Source organism: Accipiter gentilis, chromosome 26, assembly GCF_929443795.1.
Source record: "Accipiter gentilis chromosome 26, bAccGen1.1, whole genome shotgun sequence".
Classification (NCBI taxonomy): Eukaryota; Metazoa; Chordata; class Aves; order Accipitriformes; family Accipitridae; genus Astur; species Astur gentilis.
The window spans coordinates 15,166,057-15,178,570 of NC_064905.1; the positions used below are offsets into that span (position 1 = coordinate 15,166,057).

At 40.0% G+C, this 12,514-nt stretch overlaps 1 protein-coding gene across 1 annotated transcript in view; it reads right to left on the reverse strand.

Moving 5' to 3' along the window:
* GALNT10 (polypeptide N-acetylgalactosaminyltransferase 10) overlaps window positions 1–12,514 on the reverse strand; it is a 90,987-nt gene that overhangs the window by 22,742 nt on the left and 55,731 nt on the right. Inside the window, exon 5 of the mRNA XM_049829610.1 lies at window positions 828–1,013. Within this exon, the coding sequence (XP_049685567.1) occupies window positions 828–1,013 (186 nt within the window). The remainder of the gene's footprint in view (window positions 1–827; window positions 1,014–12,514) is intronic.

Here is a 12,514-nt window from a genome sequence, read left to right on the forward strand (position 1 = left end):
CAACAATCCTGCTGACATACCTGACTAGTTTTTCCTTTAATCTCCACTTGACTATTGTTGCCACAGTTTATTTGACAAAGTCACACCTCAGAAAGAGCTTTGACAGGTCACTTGCAATAGGGTTGTAAAGGATTTTGGTAGTGGGCAGAGGCACACAGGTACCGGAAACAGAAGGGACTGCCCTTTCCATTAGTCATCCTTGAAAAGAACTGACATTGTAAAACTGATACCTCCTTAAAGACGAAGCACTCACTGCCTTAGAAAGGGCTGCACATATTCTACAAATACATACCAGCAGCTGTCATTCACAAGAAGTATCTTCCACAGGCTTGCAGACTATGAACTTAAATATTGTTATATAGGAGGAAAAAACCCCCTAAAAGCTACTTAAAAATTGCACGTAAAAGGTCTTTTCTGTATCATAAAGCCATTCCTCTCTGCAAGCTGCTGAATGACCATGTGATAGTTTACTCTTCTAGCAAGCTGTAAATTATTTAAGATTTCATTTAGTGAGGAAACAGAAGAATACAATCTCTGCTCTTTAATTAAACAAAGCATATAATAGGGTTACTGTACAGTGCGGGACTCTAGAACAGAATAAAATTCTTGTATTAAAGGCTACAAGTTGCCAACAATTCACCCGAGTCTAGTAGTTGGTTGGGTTTTTTGTTTGTTTGTTCTCCCTTTTAAGACATTTCATGTTCCTTTTGTCCACTTACAGCATGAGGAGAAAGCAGCACGTGGAAATAAACCAAATTCAACACCAACATCTGTTGCCAGCTCTTTAGCAGTTCAGTCTTCAGCCATGTACAGCACTACATGCTTACCTAGCAGAGGTGGCAGCCAGTTTACATTGGCCTCGCAATGGGAATCCAAGAAGGTGATGACGTCCCCTATCGCCACAGAGGCCCCCAACATTCGAGTTCTTATCAGCCCTTCTCTCTTTTTGGTTCGGAGGATTCTTACATTTGGGAACTGGGCCATATAATCTTCCAGGCGTTTCTTTAGGTGATCTGTATGAAAATGAGAAATTTAAACACTGTAACAGCTAATTTCTTAAAAATGCAGTTCCTTCTTTACCAGAAGATGCCTTTGGAAGTGTGTCCTGAACAGTTAACAAATGCAATAACAGGAAAAAGGAAATAAAAATAATTTCTTTTAAATTCAGGTTTTAAACATAACTGTTTAAGCAAGACTTCTGAAGATATTCCAAAACCTTAGAAGCAATTAAAAAAAAAAAAAAAAAAAAAGAGGAACTAGGAGAAGATGGAGGAGTGCAGGATGAGAAAGAAAGCAGCAGAGAAAATGGAAAATGAATAAAAAGCCAGCTGGCAGACCTCTGGGAGAACTTTATCAGAGCAGGGACTCTTGGACACTTCTGTGGAAAACCGATGTAGGTTAGAAGAGACACAGGACAATTTACTTTCAGAAGTAAACTGCACTCAGTGCGTTTAAGTTGCGTTTGGTTTCTTCAAAACACACAACATGACCATCCACTCATGCATAAATAAAAACCAGCAAAAAGCCTAGTCAGACAACCCTCCAAGCCGGCAAGGCAGGCATAGCTGCTGTATATATTTGGATGGCTATGTTAAATGCTTATCAGAGGAGATATTTCCATTTAAATATGGAAATATTTATGCTACTGAATATGGATTAGAGCCACATCTGAATTAGCACAGGCACTTGTAGTCACCACAATTAACAAGAATTCAAACAGGAGAGCTGCAGAAAAAGATTACTGAGTGATCAAAACAATGGACAGCTTGTTTAGATGTTGAAATAAAAAGCTTGGTCTACATAAAGAGTGAGGGGCACACAGCTGTCTTTACATCAAAGAGTGAAGCACCAAAGAAAAACCTAAAAATAGGCCAAGAGCTGACGCTGGCCTAATCACTAATGGGTTGATATTTAGGCATCTGAAGTTTTGACTTACTTGACAGCAAACTCCATTCACAGTGTGCCAGGGACTGTTCATTAATGCACCATACTATCCACTGTCATCAGCAACTGATCAAGGAAACGAGCCCTGCTAGGCAAAAGCTAGTTTGTCAAATCTAAGCGATTAACTAATCTTAAAATCTCACGCAACAAAGCTTGAATAGAGGCAATCATTCAAATACAAATAACCTCACATGTTTATTTGCCTCAACTCTAGGGAACAAATCCACTCCATTCTGTATAGCAGAGTCTTCCTTGGCTTCCAAAGCAGGCGTGAAAGGCAGGGGCTGAAAAGGCAGACAGTGTGAAAGCGCCCCAGAACAGGGCACCAGGGAAGCTGGGTATTGAAATAGCTCTCCAAGAAGAGCAAAGGAGCAAATAAACTTAACTGAGTTATAAGCTCTCCCCCATGGTGCTGACCCAACAATTGTGCTTCAGGGTTTCAGCTACTGGAGAAAAAAATGGGCAAAATCCCTATGACTAACACATGTTCTGTACCTTCTCTTTGAAGCAGCCATCACTTGCCTTCCTTCAAAGATCACCCAAAACAACTTCTTTGCTTCTGCGGCAAGCTCTTTACCCTTTTCAAAGCTTTATTCAACATTCCCCAGGATTTTTTGCTCTCAAATGTATTTTAGTGTTTTGCCTGACGAGTCTAATTGTCCCACAATATCTACATAGGTTTCCCTGCTCAATAGAGCCCTTAGTACTTCTTGCTGTCTAGCACGCTTTTCCCTCATCTTTTTCAAGTCTCTTCTGAATAGATCCTCTCAAGCAACCAGAAATTTTGTCCACTCAATTACAGGTTTTTCAAATAAGGGCCTTCCATAGAGACCAGATATATTATTAGTGCAGCTGCCTTCCTCCTGAGGCAGTATGTAGACTTCAAAAGCCAAAAAAAGAAAAGCCACCACCACTGTTGAACATCACAGTTCATCCCTTGCCATTGTTAGTTTATCACAAAAGATTAGTTCATCAGAAAAGGGAACAAACAATCCTCACTTCCAACATAAATCAGCTAAGCCCAAACCAGGAGGTACACCTTAGTTGATCTACCCAAGGCAAGATAAACATGAGAGTGGCTGCCGGTGCTCATTTTAATAAAGAAGGTAACTATCACACAGAAACTCTGGGTCCTCCAATTCCCCTAACAGTAGCCACAGATGCTGTAGCGCTTGCAAGATCAGACCCCACAATATTTACATTATCTAAACCAGACCTACAAAGCGCTGGAAAGTCTTAAAAAGTCCAAAGCTCTAAAACAATGGAAAAAAATATATAGACTTTCTGCAACTCTACAGGAAAACAAGACTGTGAAAGATCGCAGATGTTTGTCTTCCACCTGTGTGCTGGTCATTTTACGTTTTAGCATCATATACCTTTCTGAACTGTCCTGGTTTGTTGTACAATTTCATCTCTGGTGACACCTGAAGGCAGCCTAACTGATTCCTCCAGGGTATGAGTATGCTACAGCTGAGCAGGCTACCAAGAAACACTAGCATGTTTTTAGATCTGGTCTCGTGCAAGAAGACACACACCAGCAAGTGAACAGAAAGTCACTGACTTGGCCATATTTGTATTGTTGATGATGATGGCTGCTCCGCTGCAGACTAACCGAAGACAGGTTGATTTATATTTATTAATGAACAAACAGTTAAGAACTGAGAGATTTCCCCATTTTTATAGTGTAACAGGAGAAAAGAAGGCATAGAAGTCACAGAGTTTTCTCAGGCAAGTACTCTGCAAAGAGACAGCAGGAATTCTAATCCACTGACTTCCCATTCCATTCCCAAATGCTGGGTTTGGTTCTTTAGCGCTTCTTTATTATGTTTCCACAGTAAAAAAAATACCAAAGCATTTCACCCCTGCAGCAAAGAGCCTGCCCTATGCCACATTGGTAAGAAATGTCTCACACATTAGGAACGTTCTTATGTCTCTGATGGATGGAAGCAGCAAGGAAAAGCTACAGGTACTCCACCAGCACCCATGTATTCTCACTGATGCAGGGGATACACATACCAAGTGCTGTCCTTGTAGCTAGGAAGGATGCTGCTCAGATAAGATGCTCCTAATTGCTGCAGAAAAATCCATGCCTGATCATTGCATTTTATAAGGTTAAGACTTACATATCATGAACTGCAAGTGAACAGACTTTATTGTATTTACTTTCCCTTACTAAAGAGTCACAGACTTTCAAGCAACCTCACAAACAATGTACAAAACACAACAAAATGTACTTTTCAAAGACACAGTTTTCTTATTTCCTTATCCCTGCGCTATTCCTGTCACCCAGCCTGGCCTCTATATGCCCAGATAGAAAATAGTTATTTCATTCTATTCCAAATATTGTCACAATTAAGTCAATTTTTGCTTTTAAAAGAAAATCTCAAAAAAACAAACAAGTGATATTAACTGCTACAAAATTTTATGAGGCTTTAAAAAATATATTATGGAATCTTGTCACACTGAGTAATTTTTATTACAAGGGCAATTTTCTTTAATGAAAGTTGTTAGGTGAACTGGACAGATTCCAATGGCTGCGCCTACGCTGGGCAAAGTAATACAGGCCAAACATATAAATGAGAGTAAGATTATCTGCAGATTAAAAACTAGGCTGGTAGCTTGCTAACAGACTTCGCAATAAACTTGATATACAGCATATACATTAACAGTACCAGACAAGAACTACTGCTTTCTTTATTTTGAGCTGTAAATAAAACTGTGTGAAGATAGCAGAGAAGCTTCAACAGCAGGCCTGCTTAACATAAGCAGTCCCAAAGCTTTCCAAAATAAGACTTCTTTTTTTCTTCCTAGGTCAAATTCCTGTGGTGGTCTTACTGCACTACTTCTTCTAGCCTCACCATCCAAGCACAGCTGCCCTCAGATGCCATGAGTCTGGTGACCACTTATAGCATGACAAGGACTTTCCAAAATAGCAATTTCTTATGTCCAGTTGAGTTTTCATTCCAACCACTGCGCACCTGCCAATCAAACAGGCACCTAAGAAATGTTACCATTTCAAAATTAAACATATGCAGAAGTCGGAAGAGGACAGAGGACCCCAAGGATTTTTCTTTTTGCAGCTTAAAGAAGGAAATGTATGAGAAACAAGCCAACTTAGACATGGATCTACAGGACCGGAACAGCTTAAATAGCACTGCAGTCACAGGGTCTATGGGACTCAATTGTTCCAAGTCAAAGCAGAAGTTAACTCAATACATCCTCTCGCAGCAAGCCACGCAGCCTGTCTTCACTCAGCAGTGTCTGGATCCTCTCTGTCTCTTTCACATCTCATTGGCTCAGCCATGTTTTCACAGAGATTTTCACACATTTTGTGCAAAATCACCAGTAGGTTTGTAGCATATTTCAAATTTATTTGTCCACGACCAAAGTAATTTTCCCACAGAAATCAGTGGACGAGATCCAGCAATTCTCAAGTTTCTAACATCTTGCCTGCATGCTTTAAGTTTGACAGCTACTTTCCTCAAGAGCTGGTCTGCGGTACAAAGGAACCTCATTCCCTTGAGCTCATGCAGCTCAGTTTTGCAGACAGCAGCAGGCCACTGTAGTCACAGCTCACAGATGAAGCCTGGCCTGTTTTGTGCCCTTTTCCCTCCCCCAAATCACACACCAAGACCTGAAGCACCTACTTAGAGGTAATTGCATATGGGTTGGTTACCTTCCCCACAGACACCCACAAAACCCATTGCTCTGTGCAACTAGTGCATACCCCCCTCACTAGGCAAATGTGCTAGGCTGCTTCCCAGTAGGCTGGCAGAGTTAGAAAAGTAGTTGCATCAGGCATGCTAGGTTCTTGAGAGTTTGTTTTGTTTTTAAGCAGGAGATGCTCCTTGGAAGACATGGAGCTGATAACTCAGGTCATTCTCTCCTGAGATGCAAAGACTAGTGTTGCTTTGAGGAAATCATTGGGCTCTTTTAGAGCAGACTCACAGTCTGGTGGCACTTTGGGACTCCCCAAAGCTCAGATGATTAAGAAGACCTCCACCTCTGACCACAGTGAATCTTGGGCAGGTTCAAATGGGAGGTGCTCGGCACACATTTGCTTTCTGTGCTTTGAAGGATTCAAGTTGAATGTTTTGAATAATGTGGCCATTGCTCAGGCTTTTGAGCTGTCAAGGTCATTAATTGATCCCAGGGTTAAAAAGACAGCAGATTTTTTTGGTCCCATCCTATGAAACCTTTATTTTCACAGATGTTTGAACTCAAAGGAGCTGCAAGCAAACCCTTTACTTTCACTCAGGCAAACTGCCCTCTGCAGAGGAGGATGGGGTAAGGATTTTAGGACTCAGTTTGTTTTGCAATAACATGGTTGGCATAACCTCTTTTTACATATGCCCCTGTAACATCTCTGCAGTATTTGGTGGGGAAGGGATTACCAACATTTGTCATAGAAAAAAATTTAACTCATTTTAAGTACCAATCAGGACTCGAAACTATGATACAGATTTACATCCAGAGAAAGAATGATGAGGGAAACATTTCCCCTGTCCTACTAGTGCAACATTTCATGGTTCACCTGTTACTTTAGACCCTATCAGCTTTGGTTTCCAACCTTGACACTGTACAGCACATCTGCAGCTTTAGTGCCCTTGCTCATATGAGTACCATCAACCCAATTCAGAATGAGCAGCACTGCAGAAATCAGAAACATTCCCAGACACGTTCCTGTGTTATTCAGATGCCACCGGTGAAACTGAAGTTCCTTCTGCCCTACAGTATCCTGCTTCCTGCTGAGGTGCTTTGCTTCAGTTTACACTCAGAAGGTTGAAGATACTATGAAGATGGGAGAGCCATTGCACTGTGAGAATCCAGGGAAGTTTTCCCCTCCTGCTGAAGGGCACATGGCACAGGAGGAAAGGACTGGAGGATCTGCAGAACTCCCTTTTAAGCAGACAGGGCTGGTTTCCCTCCCCTGCAGGTTATTTTGGCTACTTTCCAACCATCAAAACCTGAAGTGCAACTGTTCATCTGGCATTTGTTTACAGGTTATTCCAGCCTCCCGTCCCTACCCTCCCACATGTAGACATACTTGTTTAAGATTACAAATTAATCCATTCATCTTTACTTAGATACTTGGCCCTAACGTGCTATTTAACAATTTAAGAATGAATTATACTTCCTCCTGAATCCATCACAATGTGCAAGCCAGGCCTCCCTGAAATAGAAAGCTCTACATCATTGAAATTAACTTCTCTCCCTGTTTTGGTGCAGATGAGTAATCCTTTTAAATAGCAAAATGTGCTGTTATCCAAACAGGCAGCACTTACACTAGTTTTAATTTTCTCTCAATGTTTTCACACTCTGATCGCTGAAGTTGGTTGGGAGGATAATAAACTGATTTAATAAATTGTACTATGAACACCAGTCCCAATAATAACAAACTGATTAAGCTGATCACAGCTTTCGAAGACGAATCTTCTTACAAACAAAGAAGAAAAGGCTTGGGAAGGGAGAATATTAATATCTGTTGCTTCACTGATTACAGTTCTGTGGTAGACTCTTAAAGAGGAGGAGGCCCAGTTTCCACTGTCCATTCAGCATCAGTGTTGGGTCTCAGCACATCTTCACAAACAAAAACTGGGCGGGGGGGGGGGGGGGGGGGAAGGGGTTTCTGTGCATGGGACAATAGTTGCAAGTGCACTACCCCACTTGCTAATATAGCAGTCATCCCTCTTTAGATTGTAACAAAGATTAAAAGAGTTAGGTTTCTGGAAATCTTATTGACTTTGTTCTCTTTCTAAGTGTTTTAAAACCAAGCTTCCTTTTTAGGTACAATAAAGTGCACAGCAGTGGAAGTGTGGGGCCTAGGAAATATGCCAGACTGCAAGTTGCTGGGGCAAAGACCACTTGTGCAAAACTGTGCTGTGTGCTTTGATAAATTCAAGTGCATAAACTTCTGCTGTCTCACCTGTATCATCCATTGCTTCCTGAATTTGCAAAGGGAACTTTCTCATAGCTTCCTCCACCCTACAGCAGACATCCAAACCCTGCTCAGTTATGGCTTCAGGAGATACTAGTACTGAACACAGAGACAAAGGTGTAATCTTAAAATGAGAAAATTCACATTTACCGGCATTAGCATATAAATATATCCATACCCTAGGGAAAGTTTAGTAGGCTGCATTTCCGAGCAGGGAAATACACAGGGAATAATCATCTTAGCTACAGCATAACCTCTTAATCTCTCAGGAAAGTTTCATTTGTAAAGGAAGTCTATTTCAACTGTTTCTTCCTGAGGGAATCCAGAAAAATCCATTTACTCATCCTTCCTTCATGCTGTAAGTTTTAAGCACCTTTTGTTCATTAGGAGCAGTGAAGCCTACGTGTGGTGTATGCCTCAGTTCTTAAGTCCTGCATACCAACTCCCTGGTCAACCTACAACATCAGTTTTTCCTCCTGTGCCATAACCCATCTTTCCCAGGGGAAATAGTCATTCTCATTAGTTTACTCTTCTCCCTTCCCATTTCATTAAATATGTATCAAGATTAAAGCATCCACTTCGTTTTTTTCCTCTTCTGTTGACTACATTTGATCTAAAGAGGTGATTTTATGACTCTCAGTCATTTCCTTGCTGATTGCTTTTAACATCAGAGAGGCTGCTTTGCTGACATACAAACTAGATAGCTGTAGTTTTTGGCCTCTGTAGCCTTTGTAGCTGCTGAAACAGGAGTGAACTCCTTGCAGCACACTTAATATTCAGCTCAAGTTTGATGTAGCCATGGTGACTAGCAGGAAGGGCATTACTGTCCCAAATAATGCCTTCAACCCTGGGAATCTGTGCCCTCATCTTAAGGCCAAATAAGTGGGTTTGATTATCCAGTTGTTTAACCGAGGGAACGTCTGCACTCCTGCTCAATGCTAACACTCTTCTACTAAATTAATAAACACTGTATGGGCAGGTGAAAACACTGAAAAACGGTAAGACAAGCCACCATACCAATAGCATCACCACTTCCAGCAGTCCGAGGCTAATATACGCATGACACACTGGTTCAGGATCCTGTGAATTTATACTCCACTTTCCATACTAGAATTAAAAATTGTGAGAGACTAGATTAGTCTTTAATTGCCTTTCATCTACATCGACTGCTTTCTGAGCACTCGAGAGACAAGTAGGGGTGCAAAAGCATTTCAGAAATTTGCTCACAGGACAGAACAAAGCCAATTGAACACGACTCCTCTGCAACCCGCAGACTTCAGAACAGAGAGGGTGCACAGGGACCGAGTCAGAATAAGCTGCTGTGCTAGAGGGGTTAGCTGCATCGACTTCTGGTGAGCATGTTAGTATACATTCACTGTTGATAGCGCTGTACTGCATATTATATCATGACATGAACCTAAAGCCTATAACCGACAGCAAGACAGAACTTGCCATCATTTGGAGAGATGCAGGCAGATGAAGCGTTAAAGACATTTCATGCTGAAACATTTTGGAACATATCAAAGCTGCGAGATTAAAGCCTTAAAAGTCACTGAGTTTTGCTGGGGAAAAAGGGAAGAAAAAAAAACCAACCCTAAACCAATCCAGTCCTCAGAGATTCAGCTTTGCCTTTATCAGCAGTATTCACGTACAAAGAACTTCTTGGCCTGAAAGTATTTGCTCTGTGCAAACCAACAAAAAAGGAAAGACTCCAGAAAGAGCACAAGAATTAACAGAAAATTCTACTCCGGACTTTTGTCTTGTTAGAGAACATACCATTAGGTCCAAGATGTAACCCACTTGAAAGGTGCTTTGATTTGGTAGGAATGAATCCCTTTGGAGTCCAAAGGCTTTGATCTCATGTGTCTAAGTGAGGAAGAACAACTATGAAGCCTAAAATTAATAGCACATACCTACAAAATTTTTGCTTTGGGGTTGCAGCCAAATGGAATATTGGAAAACTAACTGATAATCCTTCATTCCTACAATAATGCTCATATGTTAAGAATCATGAATGACAAAGCAAAAACATGTTTGTCTTGTAGTCTGTATGTCAGAGAACAGAAAATGAAGTATTTGGCAAATGAAAAAATTACCAATACAGCTGCAGGAAAAATACAGACATATTTGACTTGTAATAACAAACTCTGGCATATGAGAAGTACATTTTACAAACTCACTCTTTACTCTTCTTCTAGACCTTTTCACCATCAGTTCCCAATGCTGTTGTTTACTTTATTGACAAGAAATGCAACTATCACAGTAAGTCAGTAACATCTGCCAGAAAGGTCAATAAATCTATTAAATCCTGAAGCACAAATCCAGGACTGTTCACAGCTGTACTGATACCAAAACTAAACCATCCAATCGACAATATTGTTCAACTGACACATTCATTTTAGCTGGATGACAGAGGGGAGAGGGTAGTACTGATAGCTGAAGGTACCCTGCTTTTAAATCTTGAGCCTTAGCTTCCACCGTTCAGCATAGTAAACTACTGTGTTCTACTGGAGAGGTCAATGCATACTTAGTCTGTGAGTAATAGGCAACAGTGGTCCTCATGACATGTATGAATAGATGGTATAGTGAGAGAATGAGTGTGGCATTTCTTTACTAAGAAAATACGGCTGCAATTAAAACTATAGAGAAAAGGAATGTGGTTTAGATTATCCACTTTTATTTTTAAATTGCAGCAGCATTACCTTCCAATTTTCTCAAAGTGAAGAAGTTTCCACCTTTATCAAAGTCCCTCTGTAGGAACACAGCTGCTTGTCAATACCACCCAAAATGCACGCTTAAATAGCAGAAACTATGATTATCAATAATAGACATCATATACGAGTACTCGCAGAGGGTGTTTGAATCACATTTCTAATTAACTTCTGTAGAGAAGCAGCTGTAAAGCATTAAAATGCTGATTTGCACTGCAGCTGGCAGATATCTAGATTTTTGACTCTAGATGAGGACATATACTTCAAGGTGAGGAGAATAAAATTAAAGCTGTTTTCCTGCAAAATTCCACTAATAGAAGCTACATACATAGGGTTTCTTAGTAGCAAGCAATGCAGTTAGATTTATTTAATGAGCTGTAATGGAAACTCTGCTCCTCAATTTTTATTTTTTAAACTTTAGTTTGCCAGACGTCCTTCACTACACAATCATTAGCTGAGAAAGAGGTCATAGTAAACTGGACCTTTTAAAGCCACCTCATCTTTCTAGAAGAATCCTTCAGCTGTAGCAACTGATCTTAAAGTAATAAATACAAGATGATGAAAAGTAAACTGGTTAGTGAATTTAGGCTGTCACAAAAAAAGTTGAAGTAAACAACCACAATGGGCTCTCAGGTCCCTTAAACACTAGAGAATATATTTTTAATACTCTCTAGCCATTGCCTAATGAACAATGCAGGTTTTAGATATCCCTTTATGAAGGGTATACGCAAGTACAAAAATGGTACTTAAAGACACTTTAAAAATGAATACTCAAAAAAGGAAAACAAAATCAAATCCCATCCATATTTCACTATGGATCCAAAGCAAGGTCTGTCACTAACAGTTGTCTAAAGTATCCCACACCCGCAAGACAGTGCCAGAAATGGAAAATAACAAATTACTCTTTCATAAACCAAAATCGGACATCTGCCTAAAGGTTTTATTTTATTGCTCTACTCCATTTGATGCTCAGAGTATTGGTGAGTTCACAAATTCACTCCTATACCAGTATAAACACACAGCTGTGCTACCTGTAAGTCACACCGGAGTCTGGGTAACAAACATCACATCTAGACTGTGGGTCACAATCACTTAAATGACTTTAAAGTCTATTTCACTTTGTAATATTTGTGCCACTACCAGAATCGGTGATATTCACCAAAGCTGAGTCACTTTCTACATGGAAAAATGACATTGGTATTGGCTTCCATCATTTTAATAGTGAAATCCTTAGAATTTGACCATAGCCTGAGAACTGCTCACTGTAACTTTATGCACCCAGTAGTTTTAAACCACTAGACGAACAACTAGGCCCACAAACTGAGCCCAAGATTTAACGAGATACAGATATCAAAATGAGTATGTTTCACAACAGAGAATTTCATTCTAATGAAAATAAAGAGTACATTTGTTTTCTCAGTGTTCCAAGTCTCTCCACCCAAAAGAACAAACCTTATCCCGCTTACCCAAGAGGAGATCTTGCTGACAGTTACTTCAAAGAGCCTAAACAGACCTGAGATGGTCTGCAATGAATTCTAACAGCAAGGAAAAAGCCTCTTTATTCTGTGACTTAATTTACAAAAATAATCTTTTTATGAGTTGAGACAATACTTACTACAACTTTTACTAGAGACCTTGAAAGCAATATTTAAGAAAAGGTTGCAGAAAAGCATAGTTGCCTAAGAAAAGCTTGGCTTTTTCTTTTTTTAAATACATTAAGGTAAAAAGCTTTAAAAGAATCAGATTCAAAATTCAGTACAAAAGACTGTCACCACTTTGTCCTAAGCACCGTCACACCATACTCAGACATGTACTAACCAGATGCACTTTAGCGCATTTAAGAGAAAAAAAATTACTTTTACAATGCATGTGCCTAAAGATGAAAAGATAATCTCTTCAGATACATAAATCCTTTACTGTT